The 22518-nt window shown below is 55.2% G+C and overlaps 1 protein-coding gene across 2 annotated transcripts in view; it reads left to right on the top strand.

Annotated features, from left to right (window-relative positions):
- VAV2 (vav guanine nucleotide exchange factor 2) overlaps positions 1-22518 on the top strand; it is a 187869-nt gene that overhangs the window by 103936 nt on the left and 61415 nt on the right. For both annotated transcript variants that reach the window (XM_055541592.1, XM_055541591.1), the window contains exon 4: positions 19295-19363. In XM_055541592.1, coding sequence (XP_055397567.1) covers positions 19295-19363 — 69 coding nt within the window. The remainder of the gene's footprint in view (positions 1-19294; positions 19364-22518) is intronic.

The raw sequence follows: 22518 nt of genomic DNA, 5'->3' as shown, positions 1-22518 counted from the left end.
TTTGTTTCAAGGCTCTCGGGGCTGAAGTGGCATCTGAGGCTGGTGACCGGCTGTCACTGGGTGGGTGGGGGGCGCCTTCTGCCTCAGAGGGGCTGCACGTTGTGAGGTTGGGCCCCCTCACGAGGGAGCAGGCAGGGGCAGGGCTCTGTCTGGCCCGTCTCACCCCCTCAGGGGTCAGGGGACATGGGGACCGGGTGGGGGTGCCGCAGGGATGGGGTGGGACGGGGGACAGGGGAGGGAGAGGGACGGGGAGATGAGGCAGAGGCTAGCCTGATGCTGTGAAGCCTAGCACTGTCTGGACCACCAGGAGCTGAGCGAGTCCGGCGGGCTCCTCCTCTAAAACCTCGCTGGCCGTGCCTGCATCTTGATCTAGGATTCTAGCCTCCCAGCCCCGGGAGAATGAATTCCTGTTGTTTCAAGCCCAGGGTGTGGGTTTTGCCGAGGAGTGAGCTCTGAGATAGGCGGGTCCCCTCTGTGTGGGGGCGCAAAGCTGCCCCTCCTAAAGGCTGGCCACACCCCACCCCACCCCTGGTCCTCGCACAGCCCCTGCAGGTCAAGACCTGAAGGCCGAGGCGGAGGCCAGCGGCTGGCAGGGAGCTTGGGGTTCAGGGACCTGCCCCCCGGTTATCAGGGGCTGTAGGTGGACAGGGGTGTCCTCACTGGTGGGTTCCATGTCCCTGACGGCGTTCAGTGGTGGGGCTGTAAAAATGTCCACGTGCCCTGGAGCCCCAGCTCCCCCCACCCCCAGGCCTGTCCTCCCCTCGAGGGAGCGAAGATCACTTCACTGTGTAACAAGGAAAACAATCAAAGGCTGCCTTCTCAGCAAGTGCCGCCATGAAACATTTATCAGGCAGCTGTGTAACGCTATCAGCTCGTTTTTAGACAGGGAAGGAGATCGTGTCATGCTTTGCACTGGGATTTATCCATGTGCGGAAGGCATGTTGAGGGTATTGAAAAATGCCCTGGAACAGAATGGACGTCCCAGTGCAGCCAATGGTGTGGGGGATGTGACCCCCCGCCCAGCTCTGGGGTCAGGCCAGTCCTGCTCTCTGCTCCCAGCTGTGGCCGGTGGGAGGGAACAGCCCGAGTCTCCTCCACGGCAGGGAGGCTGCCCAGGCCAACCAATCAGAGATGCAGCATCATCAGCAAAAGGTTTTTCGGGGCTTGGGGTACATCCAGTTACAGAGTGTGAAGGCGGCGCCCGACAAGTCTGAGGCCCATTCATCCCGTCATCGGGAGAGTGAGAGTGCAAGTCGCTCAGTCGTGTCCGACTCTGCGGCCCCATGGACTATACAGTCCATGGAATTCTCCAGGCCAGAATACTGGAGTGGGTGGCCTTTCCCTTCTCCAGGCGATCTTCCCAACCCAGGGATCAAACCCAGGTCTCCCACATTGCAGGTGGATTCTTCACCCGCTGAGCCACCAGGGAAGCTACATCTGAAGAGGGGCTTTGGTAATAGAGGGACAGCCCCCTCTTGGGGCGCTGGGTTGTCCTCACCGTGGGGCTCTTCTGTCCAGTCCCTCCTCTGCTGCTGCTGTGGTCAGCACGGGCCAGCATGGTCAGTGCCAGCGAACAGCCCCTGAGGCTCGCTGAGTTGCCGCGGGGCATGTGTGGGTGGGTGGTGCTCCCCTCCGTGCCGCTTGCCCCAGAGCCAGGCTGACAGATGGCATCCTGCTGGAGCAGAGGGGCAGCTGTGCCTGGGGAAGGAGACCCAGCAGGTCTCCCACGGGCTCCTGCGGCCTCTGCCCCGTCGGTGAAGCCGGGATGTCCGGCCGCCAGAGTTCTCCCTGCCCCCCAGTGTGACGCTGCTGAGTGGGCACTGCTGTGTCCCATTTCAGAGATGGGGAGACTGAGGCTGAGAGGCTGAAGGGCTGGCCTGAGGTCAGGTGCTGAGGGAGAGGCGGAGGGAACCGACATGTAGCCCCGCCAGGCTGCCTCCGAGGGCCCGCCACCCTGTCCAGCCTCTGGCACGTGAGCCTGTGTGGCCCAGGCCTGCCCGCCGCCTGCCCGTCTCCCTCACCTCCGGCTCCACGCTTGGGTCCGGGGTGCCCATCACCACATGCCGCGCGTTTTCAGGCAACTTGTAGGAGTATTTTGATAGGAGAGAGAGGACTCTTGAAATTAACCACCTGGCTTCTCTTAGCATTCCTTGCTTATGCCCTGTTGGTTGTCATTCTGCCTGCTTTTATTTTTATGGATTCGTTCATTTAGCTTTAACTTGTTTTTAATTCTCACAAGCTTGATATTTGGCGCCCAAGCTAGACCCTTCTAGCTCGCGGAGTGCACGGATGCCTGTGACCACCCGCTGCTCTCCTCCATCCTGCCCCCGCGGTCCTGGCAGGAGGAAGCCGCGGCCCTCCACTGCCCGTCTTCCATCTCCTGGGTCTTGTAAACTTGTTGTTGTTCAGTCACTCAGTCGTGTCTGACTCTTTGTGACCCCATGGACCGCAGCACACCAGGCCTCCCTGTCCATCACCAACTCCCAGAGTTTGCACAAACTCATGTCCATTGAGTCAGTGATGCCATCCAACCATCTCATCCTCTGTCATCCCCTTCTCCTACTGCCTTCAATCCTTCCCAGCATCAGAGTCTTTTCAAATGAGTCAGCTCTTCGCATCACATGGCCAAAGTACTGGAGCTTCAGCTTCAGCATCGGTCCTTCAAATGAATATTCAGGGTTGATTCCCTTTAAGACGGACTGGTTGGATCTCCTAGGCGGCGGCTGCGGCTGCACCCGGCGCACTAAGCACGGCCGAGAGGAGCTACCCCATGTCCGAGGTCAGGGACAGAAGCCTGGAGGACACCATGCCCGAAGGGGGCGGCCAAGAAGAGTTACCCCACATCCGAGGTCAGGGGCAGCGGCTGAGAGTGCCAGGCTGCAATGGCACAGGAACGGCCGAGAAGAGCTACCCAAGTCCAAGGTCAGGGGCGGCCGCCGGGAGGAGATAATCACACTAAGACCACAGCCTTGTCTAACTCAATGAAACTAAGCCATGCCCGTGGGGCAACCCAAGACAGGCGGGTCATGGTGGGGAGATCTGACAGAATGTGGTCCACTGGAGAAGGGAATGGCAAACCACTTCAGTATTCTTGCCTTGAGAACCCCATGAACAGTATGAAAAGGCAAAATGATAGGGTACTGAAAGAGGAACTCCCCAGGTAAGTAGGGGCCCAATATGCTACTGGAGATCAGTGGATAAATAACTCCAGAAAGAATGAAGGGATGGAGCCAAAGCAAAAACAATACCCAGCTGTGGATGTGACTGGTGATAGAAGCAAGGTCCGATGCTGTAAAGAGCAATATTGCATAGGAACCTGGAATGTCAGGTCCATGAATCAAGGCAAATTGGAATTGGTCAAACAAGAGATGGCAAGAGTGAATGTCGACATTCTACGAATCAGCAAACTAAAATGGACTGGAATGGGTGAATTTAACTCAGATGACCATTATATCTACTACTGTGGGCAGGAATCTCTCAGAAGAAATGGAGTAGCCATCATGGTCAACAAAAGAGTCCAAAATGCAGTACTTGGATGCAATCTCAAAAATGACAGAATGATCTCTGTTAATTTCCAAGGCAAACCATTCAATATCACAGTAATCCAAGTCTATGCCCCAACCGGTAATGCTGAAGAAGCTGAAGTTGAACGGTTCTATGAAGACCTATAGACCTTTTAGAACTAACACCCAAAAAAGATGTCCTTTTCATTATAGGGGACTGGAATGCAAAAGTAGGAAGTCAAGAAACACCTGGAGTAACAGGCAAATTTGGCCTTGGAATACGGAATGAAGCAGGGCAAAGGCTAGTAGAGTTTTGCCAAGAGAATGCACTGGTCATAGCAAACACCCTCTTCCAACAACACAAGAGAAGACTCTATACATGGACATCACCAGATGGTCAACACCGAAATCACATTGATTTTATTCTTTGCAGCCAAAGATGGAGAAGCACTATACAGTCAACAAAAACAAGACCAGGAGCTGACTGTGGCTCAAATCATGAACTCCTTATTACCAAATTCAGACTTAAATTGAAGAAAGTAGGGAAAACCACTAGACCATTCAGGTATGACCTAAATCAAATCCCTTATGATTATACAGTGGAACTGAGAAATAGATTTAAGGGCCTAGATCTGATAGACAGAGTGCCTGATGAACTATGGACTGAAGTTCGTGACATTGTACAGGAGACAGGGATCAAGACCATCCCCATAGAAAAGAAATGCAAAAAAGCAAAATGGCTGTCTGGGGAGGCCTTACAAATAGCTGTGAAAAGAAGAGAAGCAAAAAGCAAAGGAGAAAAGGAAAGATATAAGCATCTGAATGCAGCGTTCCAAAGAATAGCAAGAAGAGATAAGAAAGCCTTCCTCAGAGATCAATGCAAAGAAATAGAGGAAAACAACAGAATGGGAAAGACTAGAGATCTCTTCAAGAAAATTAGAGATACCAAGGGGACATTTCATGCAAAGATGGGCTCGATAAAGGACAGAAATAGTATGGACCTAACAGAAGCAGAAGATATTAAGAAGAGGTGGCAAGAATACACAGAAGAACTGTACAAAAAAGATCTTCATGACCCAGATAATCACGATGGTGTGATCACTGACCTAGAGCCAGACATCCTGGAATGTGAAGTCCAGTGGGCCTTAGAAAGCATCACTACAAACAAAGCTGGTGGAGGTGATGGAATTCCAGTTGAGCTATTTCAAGTCCTGAAAGATGATGCTGTGAAAGTGCTGCACTCAATATGCCAGCAGATTTGGAAAACTCAGCAGTGGCCACAGGACTGGAAAAGGTCAGTTTTCATTCCAATCCCAAAGAAAGGCAATGCCAAAGAATGCTCAAACTAATGCATAATTGTACTCATCTCACATGTTAGTAAAGTCATGCTCAAAATTCTCCAAGCCAGGCTTCAGCAATACGTGAACCATGAACTTCCTGATGTTCAAGCTGGTTTTAGAAAAGGCAGAGGAACCAGAGATCAAATTGCCAACATCTGCTGGATCATGGAAAAAGCAAGAGGGTTCCAGAAAAACATCTATTTCTGCTGTATTGACTGTGCCAAAGCCTTGGACTGTGTGGATCACAATAAACTGTGGAAAATTCTGAAAGAGATGGGAATACCAGACCACCTGACCTGCCTCTTGAGAAATCTGTATGCAGGTCAGGAAGCAACAGTTAGAACTGGACATGAAACAACAGACTGGGTCCAAATAGGAAAAGGAGTACGTCAAGGCTGTATACTATCACCCTGCTTATTTAGCTTATATGCAGAGTACATCATGAGAAATGCTGGACTGGAAGAAGCACAAGCTGGAATCAAGATTGCCGGGAGAAATATCAATAACCTCAGATATGCAGATGACACCACCCTTATGGCAGAAAGTTAAGAGGAACTAAAAAGCCTCTTGATGAAGGTGAAAGAGGAGAGTGAAAAAGTTGGCTTAAAGGTCAACATTCAGAAAACGAAGATCATGGCATCCGGTCCCATCACGTTATGGGAAATAGATGGGGAAACAGTGGAAACAGTGTCAGACTTTATTTTTTGGGGCTCCAAAATCACTGCAGATGGTGACTGCAGCCGTGAAATTAAAGGACGCTTACTCCTTGGAAGGAAAGTTATGACCAACCTAGATAGCATATTCAAAAGCAGAGACATTCCTTTGCCAACAAAGGTCTGTCTAGTCAAGGCTATGGTTTTTCCTGTGGTCATGTATGGACGTGAGAGTTGGACTGTGAAGAAGGCTGAGCGCCGAAGAATTGATGCTTTTGAACTGTGGTGTTGGAGAAGACTCTTGAGAGTCCCTTGGACTGCAAGGAGATCCAACCAGTCCATTCTGAAGGAGATCAGCCCTGGGATTTCTTTGGAGGGAATGATGCTGAAGCTGAAACTCCAGTACTTTGGCCACCTCATGCGAAGAATTGACTCATTGGAAAAGACTCTGATGCTGGGAGGGATTGGGGGCAGGAGGAGAAGGGGACGACAGAGGATGAGATGGCTGGATGGCATCACTGACTCAATGGACGTGAGTCTGAGTGAACTCTGGGAGTTGGTGATGGACAGGGAGGCCTGGCGTGCTGCGATTCATGGGGTCTCGAAGAGTCGGACGCTCCTGAGCGACTGAACTGAACTGGTTGGATCTCCTTGCAGTCCAAGGGACTCTCAAGAGTCTTCTCCAACACCGCAGTTCGAAAGCATCAATTCTTTGGTGCTCAGCTTTCTCTATGGTCCAACTCTCGCATCCATGCATGACCACTGGAAAACCCATAGCTTCGACTGGACAGACCTTTGTCGGCAAAGTGATGTCTCTGCTTTTTAATATGCTGTCTAGGTTTGTAATAGCTTTTCTTTCAAGGAGCAAGTGTTTTTTAATTTCATGTCAGCATCTGCAGTAATTTTGGAGCCCAAGAAAATAAAGTCTGCCACTGTTTCCACTGTTCCCCATCTATTTGCCATGAAGTGATGGGCCCGGATGCCACAATCTTTGTTTTTTGAATATTGAGTTTTAAGCCAGCTTTTTCACTCTCCTCTTTCACCTTCATCAAGAGGCTCTTAGTTTTACTGTATTTCGTGCATAGTTGTGTTCAGTCTCTGCGGTGTCAGACCTTTTAGGCAGAGTTGCCAGCTGTGGGCTGACTCCTGGGAGTCCCTGGTCTCACGGCTGTTGCGCGGTCAGCAGAGCATGCAGTTCCGTGCTGCGCTGCGCTGTGGCTTTTCTGGAGCTGCCCCTCTTCCTGCCCCCGCCCCTGCCATCCTGGCAGCAGCGACATGCATGGGGCCAAGCCCTCCCCAGGGCTCATCTCACTGAGTGCTCACCTGGACCCCGAGAATCAGGATCAGCCCCACTTTGAGAGGAGACTGAGGCCTGGAGAGGGCCTCTCTGGCCCAGGGTCTCTTCCTGTTGGGGTAAAACTGGGACCCCACCCTCCCTTCCTCCCGCAGGAGTTGGCTGGGGGTCAGGGTTCTGGGGCCTGGGGCAGGCGTGTCTCCAAGCCCTTCCGGCTTCAGTTCCCAGCAGAGCTGGCCTCCAGGGGCTGGGGACCAGCCTCAGGCCTCACTGCTGACCCTAGGGAGAGATGGGGCTCCGTTTTCGCTGTGAGGTCACCGGCAGGGAGACTGGGGCCAGCCTGTCCCCGGCCTAGCCCTGGAGGTCTGGCCTCCATGTCATGATGCGGGCTGCTCTCAGCGCCGGCCTGCCTTCGGCCCTGCCCTGGGCGGGGTTGGTGGCCGTGGGAGGCTGGGGGCACTGCTTTTGGGCACTCACAGGCCCCATGTGTCTCTCCAGCTCAGAAGTCTGAGCAGCGGTCTGGGCGTGGCGTTTGGATGGGGTGGTGTCCAGGAGCGCAGCCCTGAGGCCCCGGTGATTCCGATGAAAGCCGAGGCCTGGAGCCCGGCCCTGAGGCTTGGCCCAGCCCTCGGCCCTGCTGACTCCAAGGTGAGCAACCAACCGCAGGGCTGGACGGCTGGCCCGAGCCCAGTCCTCCCTTCCCCGGGGCCGCCTCCAGACCCAGCGCTGGCGCCGTGCAGAAGGGCTGCAGTCCAGCTCTGTGCTCCCAAGTGGCCAAGCTGGACCCCCAGGGCCCCTTGCCCAGGATGAGATGGGCAGCGGTCCTGCCCTTGTTCCCACAGGAGCCCAGAGTGGCCTGGGCACCTACTGTGCCACACTCTCAAGGCTGGGCTCCAGGGGACCAGTCCTGCAGGTGGGCGAGCAGGGCAGGGATGGAGGCCCTCACAGGCAGAGGTCTGTGCCCGTTCCCGAGGAGGGGGCATTTGAAGAAGTGAGCAGAGCCAGGGTGGACGGGTCTGGGTGGCGGAGGCCCAGGCAGATGCTGTAGGGAGGTGGGGAGGGGGCGTGCTGGCTGTCCCTGTGCAGTCGAGAGGGGCGGGGCGGGGAGGAAGGTCGTGTGGGGAGCGGTGGGCAGGGTTGGGGGCTCTGGGGTCTTGGGTAGGACTGCTGGCCTGGACCGCTTCCTCCTTGGAGCTGGGCCTGTTCCATCCATCCCTGAGCCCCAGCTCCTGTCTCTGAACCCCGCCATCTCTCTCTGCCCAGCGAGGCTGTGCCTGGGCGCTGTCCCCCAGCCGAGAGGGCTCTGGTCCTCAAGTGACCAGTGTGAGAGCTTTCTGTGCAGATTCTGCCGGTGAGAACAGAGCTGCCTGAGGCCTTGGGCCGCAGGCCGGGAGGACAGGCTGTCTGGGGGCGGGCCATGTGGGATGTGGCTCTGGGAACGCTCCCCTGCTGGCTGTGTGGCCTCCCATTCCCTGATGGACGTTTCCAGAGCATTCCATCCAGGTGGGGCCCTGGCAGGTCGCTGGGATTTCCTGCCTAGGCCAAGCAGGTATCCCCTTGGAAGAAGTCAAGAGGTCATGAAAGGAAAACAGCCAAGTGGCCGCAGGGGCTGGGCTCTGCTTGCAGGGGGAGATGGCCCTCGGACCCGCTGGCCTTTCTGCTGCGAAAGGCTGCCATTCCGAGAAGCGGGCCGGAAAGTCAGACCTCTGTTCAGCCTCGCGGCTGCTGAGAAACTGCGTCCTCCTTCTCAGCAGCAGCCCCAGGCCCCTCCCCACCCCTGACCCCGGACAGTGGGCTGTGGGAAACTGTGTTGTCCTGCCCCGAAGTCAGCCTCCTCCTCTGCCTCACTAGGGTTCTGGAAACAAGGGCCAGAACAGCCTGACTGGGCTCCGGAGGGCCCCTTGGGTCTCCGCCGGTCGCCTGGAGCCGGCTGCTCCTCCCCAACCCGCATCTTTGCTGGACCTGCCTTCGCTGAGGTCACTTTGGCTTAAGGTCCTGGTCGTGGCCCCTGGGCCGGCCCATCGATCACTGTGTCCCACTGCCCTGCCCTGGTCCTGCCCCACTGGCCCTTCGGCTCCTCCCGGCTCAGCCCAGCCGCCCCGAGCCCCGTGCCCCCGAGTGTGCAGGGCATGAGCGGCTTTGCCCCCCTCTGTGTGGCCTGCCTCCTCCGGCCCCTGAATCTTGACCACACACACCATCACCCCTGCTTCCTCCTCCTCGTGTGCCAGGCCCTGTGGGGGCACGTCCACACCGTGTGTCTCTGTGTGTGAGGCAGGCGGTGCACCCCCATTTTACAGGCATGTTCACTGAGGTCCCTGGGCAAACTCGGGCCAGGAAGCTTAAGGTGCGGCCGATTCCAGCCCCCGTCTGTCTGATGCGAGGCCGGACTCTGAACGCAGGGTAGGCTCTGGTCCCTGGGTCAGCTCCCCGCCGGAAGCCTCCCCCGCTCCCTCCTCCTCCCGCTTCCGGGCCTTCGTGGCCCTCAGCCTGGCAGGCCCAGGCGGCCTTGGCAGTGGGTGTGGGTGGGGAGGTCCCCCTGCAGCCCTGGTGTCAGGGCCCGTCAGTGTGGGTGCCCGGCTGGCCGGGGGGAGAAGCCGGATTTTGTGCTTGTTTGGACAGCCGGGCTGTTTAGCCGGAGAGCTGTTTTTAATAAGAATCCCAGTGCTTCACAACCTCCCAGCCAATTAGCAGGCGGCACCCAGGTGACTCTTTGAATAATTAAACGGGCCTGTCGGGGCCTTCAGGCTGCAGTTTGATGTGCCTTTAAAGTCTGTCTGACTGCCGTTTCCCTGGCGAATGGCTGCCACGGCAGGTGTGGCCTGGTGCCCTGTGGTCGCGTGTTCCCTCCCCAGCCTTCTGCTCCCCCGCCACCTGCTTGGGCCGCAGGGTGAGCTCCGAGGGCTCCGAGGTGGTGCCAGCGCCAGAAACAGAGTCACCGCTGTCCACACGGGCAGGACCGGGCGGCCGGCTCGTCCTGGGTTTAGCCCTGGAATTCCTACATCCTCAGAGACTCCCTCGTCCGGGGGCAAGCTGAGCAGTGGTCACCCCCGCAGGACACCCGGGCACCCCCAGGCCTCAGGCTGGGAGCTGAGAAGCCGGGGCCCCGGTCGGCCCTGGAGGACCAGGGGCGTCTGCGGACGGTGCGGTTCTGTGATACTGCAGTGAGCGCTGACCTTGGAGGTCACTTTGCAGGGATCACTTTTCTGCGAGTCGCTTCTCCACGTTCCTCCCTGCACGTGCTAATCAAGGAGCCGAGGGGGAAGAGCCGTCTTAGCCCGGATCACTTTCACCTGAAAAGTGGAAAAATAAACCCCGTGTGCTAGGTTCTCCGGATGGCGCTGACAGTCAGAGCCCAGCGCCACCCTGAAGCATAGCCTCACCTCCTGAATATGGACATTGGTCTGTCGAGGTGGCCGTCTTCCTCCAGAGCGCGGCGGGGGCAATGTAAGACCCCCGTGGTGCTGCTGACCCCGGGGGCCTGGGACAGGGTTGGAGACTCCTGTGCGAGGCATGCTTTGCAGTTGTAACAGAAGCCTAGGATGGGGGGGTCTTCCTGAGTCTGGGGCCCTGGACTTGGACTGGGATGAGCCCCCGGAAAGGGAAGGAAGGTGACCCAGGCATCGTACTCGGGTCACTCACTGGGCACGAGGGCCAGGGCTGAGAGGCTTCTGCGTGTTGCCTCATTTAATCTTGACAGTGACGAACACCCCATTCTACAGCTGGGAAAGCTGAGGCTCAGAGAGGGAGAGAGCCCTGCTCAGGGTCACACAGCAAGGGTGCCTCTGGGCTCGGAGGGCCTCTCGTTGGCTCCTGGGTCATTTGTCATCCTGTTACCCAGCCCTGCTGCCTGCCGCACAGGGTCTTCAGCGTCCACACCCCGCAGGCCCCCAGGGTCCCAGCTGCACAGGTCTCCGGCGTCCACACCCCGTGGGGTCCTGGGGTCCCAGCTGCACAGGTCTTCCGTGTCCACACCCCGTGGGGCCCCAGGGTCCCAGCTGCACAGGTCTTCTGTGTCCATGCCCTGTGGGCCCTGGGGTCCCAGCTGCACAGGTCTCCTGCGTCCACACCCCGTGGGGCCCCAGGGTCCCAGCCGCACAGGTCTCCCGCGTCCACACCCCGTGGGGTCCTGGGGTCCCAGCTGCACAGGTCTTCCCTGTCCACACCCCGTGGGGTCCTGGGGTCCCAGCTGCACAGGGTCTTTAGCGTCCACACCCCGCAGGCCCCCGGGGTCCCAGCCACACAGGTCTCCCGCGTCAACACCCCATGGGGTCCTGGGGTCCCAGCTGCACAGGTCTTCCCCGTCCACACCCCTTGGGGCCCCAGGGTCCCAGCCGCACAGTTCTTCTGCATCCATGCCCCACAGGCCCCGGGGTCCCAGCTGGCATGCGCCTGTGTTCGCTGCCTTCAGGCCAGGACCCCGGAGCAGCGGGTGCCCCCCGGCCCTGACCGCACATCCCTCCACGTGCAGCTGCAGACACGGCCGCACACGGGGGCACTTCCCAGAGGCCCCGGTTTTCCAGCAGATTCTCAGGGAAGTCCCGCGGGCAAGGACCAGAGCTTGGTTTACTGGTCTTGGAGCCACGGTCACGCTGCACCTTCTCCCTGAGGCAGGGACAGGGGCAGCCCCCAAGCCTGGCTCAGAGCAGGCCCGACGGATAAAGGCTGGAGGGGGCGGCACACCCGGAGCGGGGACCCTGTGCCCCACCCTCCTGAGGGCGCTCTGTTTTGGGACCTTATCCCTCCAGCGGGCGATCCGTCAGCGTCCAGCAGTGGGGCTGCCCACACACGGCCAGGCTGGCCACAGCCGAGGTTGTGAATGTTGGCCTCGGGGTGGGAGGTATAATTTGGGGGACCCTGAAGCAGTGGCCCAAGCCTCTTATTCCCCCGGAAGGGCGGGGTGCTGGGTGGACTCGACGCCGCCCGATGTGCGGGCCTGGAGGGGTTGTCTGCTTCTGACTCGGCGTCCCCTTAATTCCCTTGGGGGTGCGAGTGAGCGACTCGGCTGCCCAGGAGCCGGGCACCAGGAAATGCACCCTTAGGGAGGGTCTGACGGCACCTGAGGACCCAGCCCCGCCCCCGCCGACCTGGATGACCACACTGTGTGCCCAGCCCCTGGTCACGTCTGTGTCCTTCTGCCACACCCGATTCTCATCCCCTCCTTTTCAAGAACAAGTGAATACGCTGTGAACGTCTGGCTGGCTGGTCAAGCTGAGGAGGGGGTGCTTGGGGGGTTCTGAGACAGAAGGATGGAGCCAGGCCTTCTTGCAAGTGACCCCAGGGTCACCCCTGCTCCAGCCCCTCGCAGGTTTGAAGTTCCAACTGGAATGTGGCCTCAGAAACCCGCTCTTTGCAGATGTGTCCCCGGGTGTGGAGTCAGGGTCAGCGCTGAAAAGTCACAGCTCAGGGCTGACTGGGGCAGCTCTGCCCGGCTTCTCAGAAGCGCTTCTTGGAGATGCTCCCTTGCCTCTAGTTCAGGGCTGCCATTTGCTGTTTTCTGGGGGGAAGGGCAGCATAAGAATCAGTTCAGTTCAGTCGCTCAGTCGTGTCTGACTCTTTGTGATCCCATGGACCACAGCACGCCAGGCCTCCCTGTCCATCACCAACTCCTGGAGTTTACTCAAATTCATGTCCATAGAGTCGGTGATGCCATCCAGCCATCTCATCCTCTGTTGTCCCCTTCTCCTCCTGCCCCCAATCCCTCCCAGCATCAGGCTGTTTTCCAGTGAGTCCTTATTTTGCATCAGGTGGCCAAAGTATTGGCGTTTCAGCTTCAGCATCGGCCCTTCCAGTGAATATTCAGGACTGATCTCCTTTAGGATGGGCTGGTTGGATCTCCTTGCAGTCCAAGGGACTCTCAAGAGTCTTCTCCAACACCATGGTTCAAATCATCCGTTCTTCGGCGCTCAGCCTTCTTTATGGTCCAACTCTCACATCCATACATGACCACTGCGAAACCATAGCCCTGACTGGAGAGCCCCAGCTTGATAATGTCTAACATCTGCCCCTCTGCCCACCCATCCATCCTTCCGCCCTTACCCCCTGCTCACTCACCTCACTCATCTGTCCATCAACCCACACTGCCACCCCCTCCCACCCACTTGTTCTAGACATCCACCCATGCATCCATCTGTCCATCCATCCGTCCATCCGTCTTTTCATTCACCCATTTATCCATCTATCCATCCGTGTCACTCTAGTGTCAGGTGCTGTGCTAGGCAGAAGTGGACCCAGGCTGAGACAGCGGTCAAGTTTGCCCACCCGAGGTACAGCTTGGATTGAGTCTTACAGGCTACTGGGACCTGGGTGAATGGGGTGGTCAGGCGGCTGGCGTCAGAGGCTGGAGATAGTGAGCACGTGGGGGCAGTGGGCAGAGTGGGGTTGAAGGCCAGAGGGTCGGAAAGGCATCCCCTGCCTGCTACCTTCTGTCCCCTCCCGGGGCTGGCCTCAGTGGTCAGGGTGCGTGGCCCCACGTCTTCCCCGGCAGGCTGTCCGCCCCATTCTCTCTGTCCCAGCCTGGCTGCAGCTTGGCTTTGTTTGGCTGCGGCAGAAATTAATTGGATTTGCAGCCTCATTCTCAAGGGGATTTGCGGCCCCCAACAGGGATGCTGGAGCAGAAGCAGGAGGCGTTTTGTGGACAGCAGGGTAGTTCTTCTGCCTTTGACATTCTTGTTTCATCTCTGTTGTGGGGGACAGACGAAGGAGATGAAAAGGGGTGTAAACCTGGACACCCACAGAGGCACGGAAAAGAGAACTTACAAGAAAATCACACACACACACAATGGTTTTTTGTTTTTGTTTTTTTTTGAGACTAAACGTTTTGAAATTACTCCTCTATCTTCTTTTAGTGAGCACTATAGGAACCTGGAATGTCAGGTCCATGAATCAAGGCAAATTGGAAGTGGTCAAACAAGAGATGGCAAGAGTGAATGTCGACATTCTAGGAATCAGCGAACTAAAATGGACTGGAATGGGTGAATTTAACTCAGATGACCATTATATCTACTACAGTGGGCAGGAATCCCTCAGAAGAAATGGAGTAGCCATCATGGTCAACAGAAGAGTCCGAAATGTAGTACTTGGATGCAATCTCAAAAACGACAGAATGATCTCTGTTCGTTTCCAAGGCAAACCATTCAATATCACAGTAATCCAAGTCTATGCCCCAACCAGTAACACTGAAGAAGCTGAAGTTGAACGGTTCTATAAAGACCTACAAAACCTTTTAGAACTAACACCCCAAAAAGATGTCCTTTTCATTATAGGGGACTGGAATGCAAAAGTAGGAAGTCAAGAAACACCTGGAGTAACAGGCAAATTTGGCCTTGGAATACAGAATGAAGCAGGGCAAAGGCTAATAGAGTTTTGCTAAGAAAATGCACTGGTCATAACAAACACCCTCTTGCAACAACACAAGAGAAGACTCTACACATGGACATCACCAGATGGTCAACACCGAAATCAGATTGATTATATTCTTTGCAGCCAAAGATGGAGAAGCTCTATACAGTCAGCAAAAACAAGACTGGGAGCTGACTGTGGCTCAGATCATGAACTCCTTATTGCCAAATTCAGACTGAAATTGAAGGAAGTGGGGAAAACCACTAGACCATTCAGGTATGACCTAAATCAAATCCCTTATGATTATACAGTGGAACTGAGAAATAGATTTAAGGGCCTAGATCTGATAGATAGAGTGCCTGATGAACTATGGACTGAAGTTCGTGACATTGTACAGGAGACAGGGATCAAGACCATCCCCATGGGAAAAAAATGTAAAAAAGCAAAATGGCTGTCTGGGGAGGTCTTACAAATAGCTGTGAAAAGAAGAGAAGCAAAAAGCAAAGGAGAAAAGGAAAGATATAAGCATCTGAATGCAGCATTCCAAAGAATAGCAAGAAGAGATAAGAAAGCCTTCCTCAGCAATCAATGCAAAGAAATAGAGGAAAACAACAGAATGGGAAAGACTAGAGATCTCTTCAAGAAAATTAGAGATACCAAGGGGACATTTCATGCAAAGATGGGCTCGATAAAGGACAGAAATGGTATGGACCTAATAGAAGCAGAAGATATTAAGAAGAGGTGGCAAGAATACACAGAAGAACTGTACAAAAAAGATCTTCACGACCCAGATAATCACAATGGTGTGATCACTGACCTAGAGCCAGACATCCTGGAATGTGAAGTCCAGTGGGCCTTAGAAAGCATCACTACAAACAAAGCTAGTGGAGGTGATGGAATTCCAGTTGAGCTATTCCAAATCCTGAAAGATGATGCTGTGAAAGTGCTGCACTCAATATGCCAGCAGATTTGGAAAACTCAGCAGTGGCCACAGGACTGGAAAAGGTCAGTTTTCATTCCAATCCCAAAGAATGCTCAAACTACCGCACAAATGCACTCATCTCACACGCTAGTAAAGTCATGCTCAAAATTCTACAAGCCAGGCTTCAACAATATGTGAACTGTGAATTTCCTGATGTTCAAGCTGGTTTTAGAAAAGGCAGAGGAACCAGAGATCAAATTGCCAACATCCACTGGATGATCGAAAAAACAAGAGAGTTCCAGAAAAACATGTATTTCTGCCTTATTGACTCTGCCAAAGCCTTGGACTGTGTGGATCACAATAAACTGTGGAAAATTCTGAAAGAGATGGGAATACCAGATCACCTGACCTGCCTGTTGAGAAATCTGTATGCAGGTCAGGAAGCAACAGTTAGAACTGGACATGGAACAACAGACTGGGTCCAAATAGGAAAAGGAGTACATCAAGGCTGTATTTTGTTACCCTGTTTATTTAACTTACATGCAGAGTACATCATGAGAAATGCTGGACTGGAAGAAACACAAGCTGGAATCAAGATTGCCGGGAGAAATATCAATAACCTCAGATATGCAGATGACACCACCCTTATGGCAGAAAGTGAAGAGGAACTCAAAAGCCTCTTGATGAGAGTGAAAGTGGAGAGTGAAAAGTTGGCTTAAAGGTCAACATTCAGAAAACGAAGATCATGGCATCCGGTCCCATCACTTCATGGGAAATAGATGGGGAAACAGTGGAAACAGTGTCAGACTTTATTTTTTTGGGCTCCAAGGATTCGTTTTGATGTTTGGCAAAACTAATACAGTGTTTGAGGTTTAAAAAAAAAAAAAAAAAGAACAAAATCACTGCAGATGGTGACTGCAGCCATGAAATTAAAAGACACTCCTTGGAAGGAAAGTTATGACCACCCTAGAGAGCATATTCAAAAGCAGAGACATTCCTTTGCCAACAAAGGTCCGTCTAGTCAAGGCTATGGTTTTTCCTGTGGTCATGTATGGATGTGAGAATTGGACTGTGAAGAAGGCTGAGCGCCGAAGAATTGATGCTTTTGAACTGTGGTGTTGGAGAAGACTCTTGAGAGTCCCTTGGACTGCAAGGAGATCCAACCGGTCCATTCTGAAGGAGATCAGCCCTGGGATTTCTTTGGAAGGAATGATGCTAAAGCTGAAACTCCAGTACTTTGGCCACCTCATGCAAAGAGTTGACTCATTAGAAAAGACTCTGATGTTGGGAGGGATTGGGGGCAGGAGGAGAAGGGGACGACAGAGGATGAGATGGCTGGATGGCATCACCGACTCGATGGACGTGAGTCTGAGTGAACTCTGGGAGTTGGTGATGGACAGGGAGGCCTGGCGTGCTGGGATTCATGGGGTCGCCAAGAGTCGGACACGACTGAGCGACTGAACTGAACTGAACTTCCTGTTTGTCTGGAAGGAAACAAGATGCTGAAATTTTCTGGGGCTCTGAGGCCTTATGGAGGCATCAGAAGTTACTTTTCTTGGGTGGCATTAACTGGCCTGGCTGAGAGGATGAGGCTGAGCAGAAATAAGGAATAGCAGCGGCCAGTGTTGGGGCCCTAATAAGTGCAGAACAGGCCCCATCTTACAGCCAGCCTTCGGGACAACGCAATAAGGGGTTGTTTCTTTGAAAAACTTTTTATTTCGTACTGGGGTAAGTGTAGCCGACTAACAGTGTTATGATAGTTTCAGGTGAACAGCGAAGGGACTCAGCCAGACATACGCTTGTAACCATCTCCCCCAAAGCCCCCTCCCATCCAGGCTGCCGCATAACACCGAGCAGTTCCTGGGCTGTAAAATAGGTCCTTGTCGGTCAACCGTTTAAAATACAGCAGTGCGTACAGGTCTGTAAAGGGGTTACTTCTGCCTCCATGTTCCAGGGGAAGAGAACTGAGAGTCAGAGAGGGTAGGTAGCGGGTCCAAGGTCGCACAGAGTGCCGGCGGTGGGCCTAGGGTTCCCGTCCCCTGGGTGTGCCTTACTCCAAAGCGTTTCCTGTCCAAGGGAATTCTGCGGCAATCCAGTGGTTAGCACTCGACACTTTGACCACAGTGGCTTGAAATAAGGTCCTGCTCTCCGTGGAGCATGGTGAAGAGCAATTTTTTTTAGTGAAAAATAAAAAATAAAAAAATGCTTTTCCTCTCCTAATCTGCCTGTGTCTCAGCTCACCTGGCAGAGCAGGTGGGTTTCACCTGAATGTCTCATCTGCTTGAGAGCAGAGCCCTGTGTTAAGAGAGACTGTAGGGGGCTTCAAGGATAGGAGTGTAGCAGTTGATTAATGATGTCTGTCCGGGCACCCGCAGGGTGAGAGGTGATGTGTGTGCCGTGGGTTTGCCGACTCCCTGAGCTGGAAAGTGGAAAGCTTCATGATGCAGAGCACAGATGCATCCCCCCTGTTAGAAAATCTACGCGGAGCTCGTGGAATAAAGTTACTTGGGTTGTGAGTACAGCCCCAGTGTAGTGACCTCTCTCAGTGTTTAAAAGACACGGCCCTGCCCACTTTGCCTCGTCCAGCCTGTGCCCCTGACCCTGGCACTCCCCTGCTCTGGGAAGGGTCCTCGCCAGCCACCCCCAGGGGTGAGCAGACGAGCTCTTTCTGCCAGAGAGTGGAGTGTACACAGCTGACAGGGTCCGTGCGAGGCTGGTCATGGCAGCAGGGTGTCCTGCTGGTGGGGGTGGGCTGGCGCTCCGTCTCTGGGTCCTACAGTCACATCTCAGCCTGGCCTGGAATTTTCTGTGATCAGTAGAGTGGGGGCTGGAACCGTCGGCCGTCGGGGGTCAGTTAGGAAACCAGAGCTCGGTTCCAGCACCCCGTGGGATCTGGATCAGCTTCCAGTTCCTCTGTGTCGTGGAGGGATTTCCTGGCTGGAAGCCTGGCTGGGTCAATGAGGGTCCAGGTCCTGCTGGGGGCACAGGCGTCTGATGGCCTGTGGCTCTCCCCATGACCTGAAGATACACATCTGTCCTCCTTCCTTCTTGTGATGCCCGGTGGGGGATGCTGTTGTCATGGTGATGGGAGGGAGGAGGGGAGCCCATCTACAGAGAGGTCGGGCTGGGCCACGTCGCAAGCTGTTGCCAGGAAGCCGTAGGTGATGGGGACCCCTGGTCTGGCAGATCTGCCTTGGGACCTCAGACACGGGGCCATGCAGGTCTGTGATGGAGCTGGGCGGAACCCAGATCTCCAGCTCACGGCTTAGTGGCTCCCTGTGCTGGGGGATGCCTAGGGGGCCGGGTGTGGGTGTGGCCCCCACCTCCACCCATTGCTTCTTTACCCAGATCACGCTGTCCCGTTTGCGGACCTGTCCCGTTTCCTCCAGTTTGGGAGCTGGGATCACCTCCTATCAGTCTCTGGATGGCGGTAGAGGGGGTGACAGAGCCGGGGTTCACCCACCCTCCCCGAGCGGACGTCCTGCAGGTGGTGCGGCACCCGTGATCCTTCCCGTGAGCCCGGCCGGGCCCAGGGCTCCACGTCACCCCCGTCTCAGGCCCTGGGCAGCGGGGGTTGGCTCCGCCCCTTTTCTGGGAGTCAGGCCCAGGTTCGTTCTGCAGTAGTGACAGGTGTGGCTGAGCCCCCGCTTTCCCTGTGAACCCCCTTTTCCTCCCCGTGAGTTCTTCCACAGATTCCGAACGGCCCAGGGGGCCCCTGTCTGCTGGTGAGGACCCTGGCCGCCCCCGCCACGCTGGGAAGCTTTCTGACGCCCCGTCCCATCTCCTAATCCTCCCAGGTGCATCCTAGGGTCACAGGGTTTGCAGGGACCCTGGGCATCCCCCAAATACAGAACCGGGAGGTCTTCATGGAAGAAATAAAGGGTCTCAAGTCCAGAAAAGTCTGGGTTCGCACCCTGACCCCCATCTCCTAAAGACAGGCTCTCACGCTCCACCACGAGGCACGCAGGGGGGGCCCGGGTCCCTGTGTCTGGAACCCCTGACGTGTGAAGGTAGGACCGTAACTCAGATGGAAGCTTCCCGCATCCCTGACCTGGTTCCCTCATTTGCCAGCAGGTGCTCCGGGGCCTGAATGGAAGGGCCAAGCTCCGCGGTGCCTGGGGCCAGGCTGGGCGTGGGGTCCTCCCGCTCGGCATCTGCACTCAGAGGGCCCCGTCTCACACACCGAGTCATATGCACCTGTTTCCTTCCATGACCCGCTCACCGCCCCCTGTCTGTCTCCGCAGGCCCTTCCCCTCGGAGGAGACCACGGAGAATGACGAGGACGTGTACCGCAGCCTGGAGGAGCTGGCAGAGTAAGGAGCTGGCGGGGGACGGGAGGGAAGGGGGGCTGGGGGGGTCTCCCCGGGACGGGAGCCCGCCTCAGCCGTCTGCGCAGGGCTGGGGGTCGCGCTCCCCCCGCCAGAGGATCACAGTGCTTCACTCGCGTTCCCGTGGTGGCATGGCTGTGGCTTCCTCCCCAAGGCCAGGCGCCAGGAGGGCCGGGCTCAGTGCTGCTGTCGGGGTGGGGCTGGGCCCACGCCTCCCCGGGCGGGCGAGGCCGCTCCGGGGAAGGAAGGCGCTTTTCCAGAAGCTGGGCCCCCGGGAGCACAGGCCACGAGCAGGGGCGGCTGGTGATTCAGGGTTGTCTCTCGGCCTGACAGGGGCCGGGGCTGGACTGAGGCTCCAGGCTGGGGCCTCCTGGAGCCACCGGGATGTCCCCTGCTTCCCGAAGCCTTGGTCTGGCCTGCCTCTGTCCCCGCCTTTCCCTCTCCAAGGACTGCCTGGGCCGTCACATGCAGCCTGGCCCGGCCACCCCAGCGGCCGTTTCACCTGAGGGATCCGGAGCCCTCCCCAGGGACTGGCGGGAGTCCCTGGGTGGGGGCTCTTCTGGAATAGAAGGTTGGCTTCTTCAACATTGGCGGTGGCCTGGTGCGGGGCCGTGTGGACTGTTCCACGTGGCTGGCGGGGAACTGAGGCAGAGAGATCACGGGTTTGCCTGGGCCGTGGCGGGGGGCCCGCTTGTCTCACGAGGTGGTGGGCCCACGGCCCTCAGGCCAGGCGACGACCTGCCAAGGGGACTCGTTCCCGTTTGTCGGCAGACGTTCCTCTGTTCCCCGATAGCCGGCCGCTGCTTCTGGGGAGCCTCGCGGCCTCCCTCTCCTGCGTCATACGGCTCACACTGAGTGAGAGCTGTGGTCACAGCGGGAGTGGGACCCCTGTGCACTTGCTGTGTCGAGACCCCAGTTTGATGCCTCTTGACTCATTGCAAAGAAATAGAGGAAAACAACAGAATGGGAAAGACTAGAGATCTCTTCAAGAAAATTAGAGATACCAAGGGGACATTTCATGCAAAGATGGGCTCGATAAAGGACAGAAATGGTATGGACCTAACAGAAGCAGAAGATATTAAGAAGAGGTGGCAAGAATACACAGAAGAACTGTACAAAAAAGATCTTCACGACCCAGATAATCACGATGGTGTGATCACTGACCTAGAGCCAGACATCCTGGAATGTGAAGTCCAGTGGGCCTTAGAAAGCATCACTACAAACAAAGCTAGTGGAGGTGATGGAATTCCAGTTGAGCTATTTCAATTCCTGAAAGATGATGCTGTGAAAGTGCTGCACTCAATATGCCAGCAAATTTGGAAAACTCAGCAGTGGCCACAGGACTGGAAAAGGTCAGTTTTCATTCCAATCCCAAAGAAAGGCAATGCCAAAGAATGCTCAAACTACCGCACAATTGCACTCATCTCACACGCTAGTAAAGTCATGCTCAAAATTCTCCAAGCCAGACTTCAGCAATACGTGAACCGTGAACTTCCTGATGTTCAAGCTGGTTTTAGAAAAGGCAGAGGAACCAGAGATCAAATTGCCAACATCTGCTGGATCATGGGAAAAGCAAGAGAGTTGCAGAAAAACATCTATTTCTGCTGTATTGACTGTGCCAAAGCCTTGGACTGTGTGGATCACAATAAACTGTGGAAAATTCTGAAAGAGATGGGAATACCAGATCACCTGACCTGCCTGTTGAGAAATCTGTATGCAGGTCAGGAAGCAACAGTTAGAACTGGACATAGAACAACAGACTGGTTCCAAATAGGAAAAGGAGTACATCAAGGCTGTATATTGTTACCCTGTTTATTTAACTTATATGCAGAGTACATCATGAGAAATGCTGGACTGGAAGAAACACAAGCTGGAATCAAGATTGTTGGGAGAAATATTAATAACCTCAGATATGCAGATGACACCACCCTTATGGCAGAAAGTGAAGAGGAACTCAAAAGCCTCTTGATGAGAGTGAAAGTGGAGAGTGAAAAAGTTGGCTTAAAGGTCAACATTCAGAAAACGAAGATCATGGCATCCGGTCCCATCACTTCATGGGAAATAGATGGGGAAACAGTGGAAACAGTGTCAGACTTTATTTTTTGGGGCTCCAAAATCACTGCAGATGGTGACTGCAGCCGTGAAATTAAAGGACGCTTACTCCTTGGAAGGAAAGTTATGACCAACCTAGAGAGCATATTCAAAAGCAGAGACATTCCTTTGCCAACAAAGATTCGTCTAGTCAAGGCTATGGTTTTTCCTGTGGTCATGTATGGATGTGAGAGTTGGACTGTGAAGAAAGCTGAGCGCCGAAGAATTGATGCTTTTGATCTGTGGTGTTGGAGAAGACTCTTGAGAGTCCCTTGGACTGCAAGGAGATCCAACTGGTCCATTCTGAAGGAGATCAGCCCTGGGATTTCTTTGGAGGGAATGATGCTGAAGCTGAAACTCCAGTACTTTGGCCACCTCATGTGAAGAGTTGACTCATTGGAAAAGACTCTGATGCTGGGAGGGATTGGGGGCAGGAGGAGAAGGGGACGACAGAGGATGAGATGGCTGAATGGCATCAGTGACTTGATGGACATGAGTCTGGGTGAACTCTGGGAGTTGGTGATGGACAGGGAGGCTGGCGTGCTGTGATTCATGGGGTTGCAAAGAGTCGGACACGACTCAGTGACTGAACCGAACCTAACTGACTCCCTCTGGGGCTAGCTCTGTGGATGTGGGGCCCGGGGACCCCGGGGGAGCCCCTGCCCAGTGCTGAGTGTCAGGCCATTTCTCCAGAGTCACCCTCAAGCCAAAGTTAGGGGTCCGTGTCCTCCGGAAACATGCCTTAGTGGTCAGCAGAGGCTGCGGGTTCCATGACAGCAGGGCCCACCTTGTACAGCCTCCTGAGTTCCCACCAGGCCCCCTGCTCTGCTGCCGCCCCCGGGGGTCCCTGCCTGGTCCCGGGGGCCTGTCCAGGTTTGAGGATTCCTGTGCGGTGTGTTGGGCACACACCTGTCTCCCCCTTCCTCCCCCAGTTCCACTGCTGCCTGACCCCTCAGACCAACACACAGGATGAAACTCCTCCCTCACGGGAGGCTTTGCGCGGTTCAATAATATTATTCCGTGACATTAAGAGTGAGCCTCCTTAATCC

The sequence above is a fragment of the Bubalus kerabau genome, chromosome 11 (assembly GCF_029407905.1).
Source record: "Bubalus kerabau isolate K-KA32 ecotype Philippines breed swamp buffalo chromosome 11, PCC_UOA_SB_1v2, whole genome shotgun sequence".
NCBI lineage: Eukaryota > Metazoa > Chordata > Mammalia > Artiodactyla > Bovidae > Bubalus > Bubalus kerabau.
This window is presented reverse-complemented; position numbering and strand designations above follow the sequence as displayed.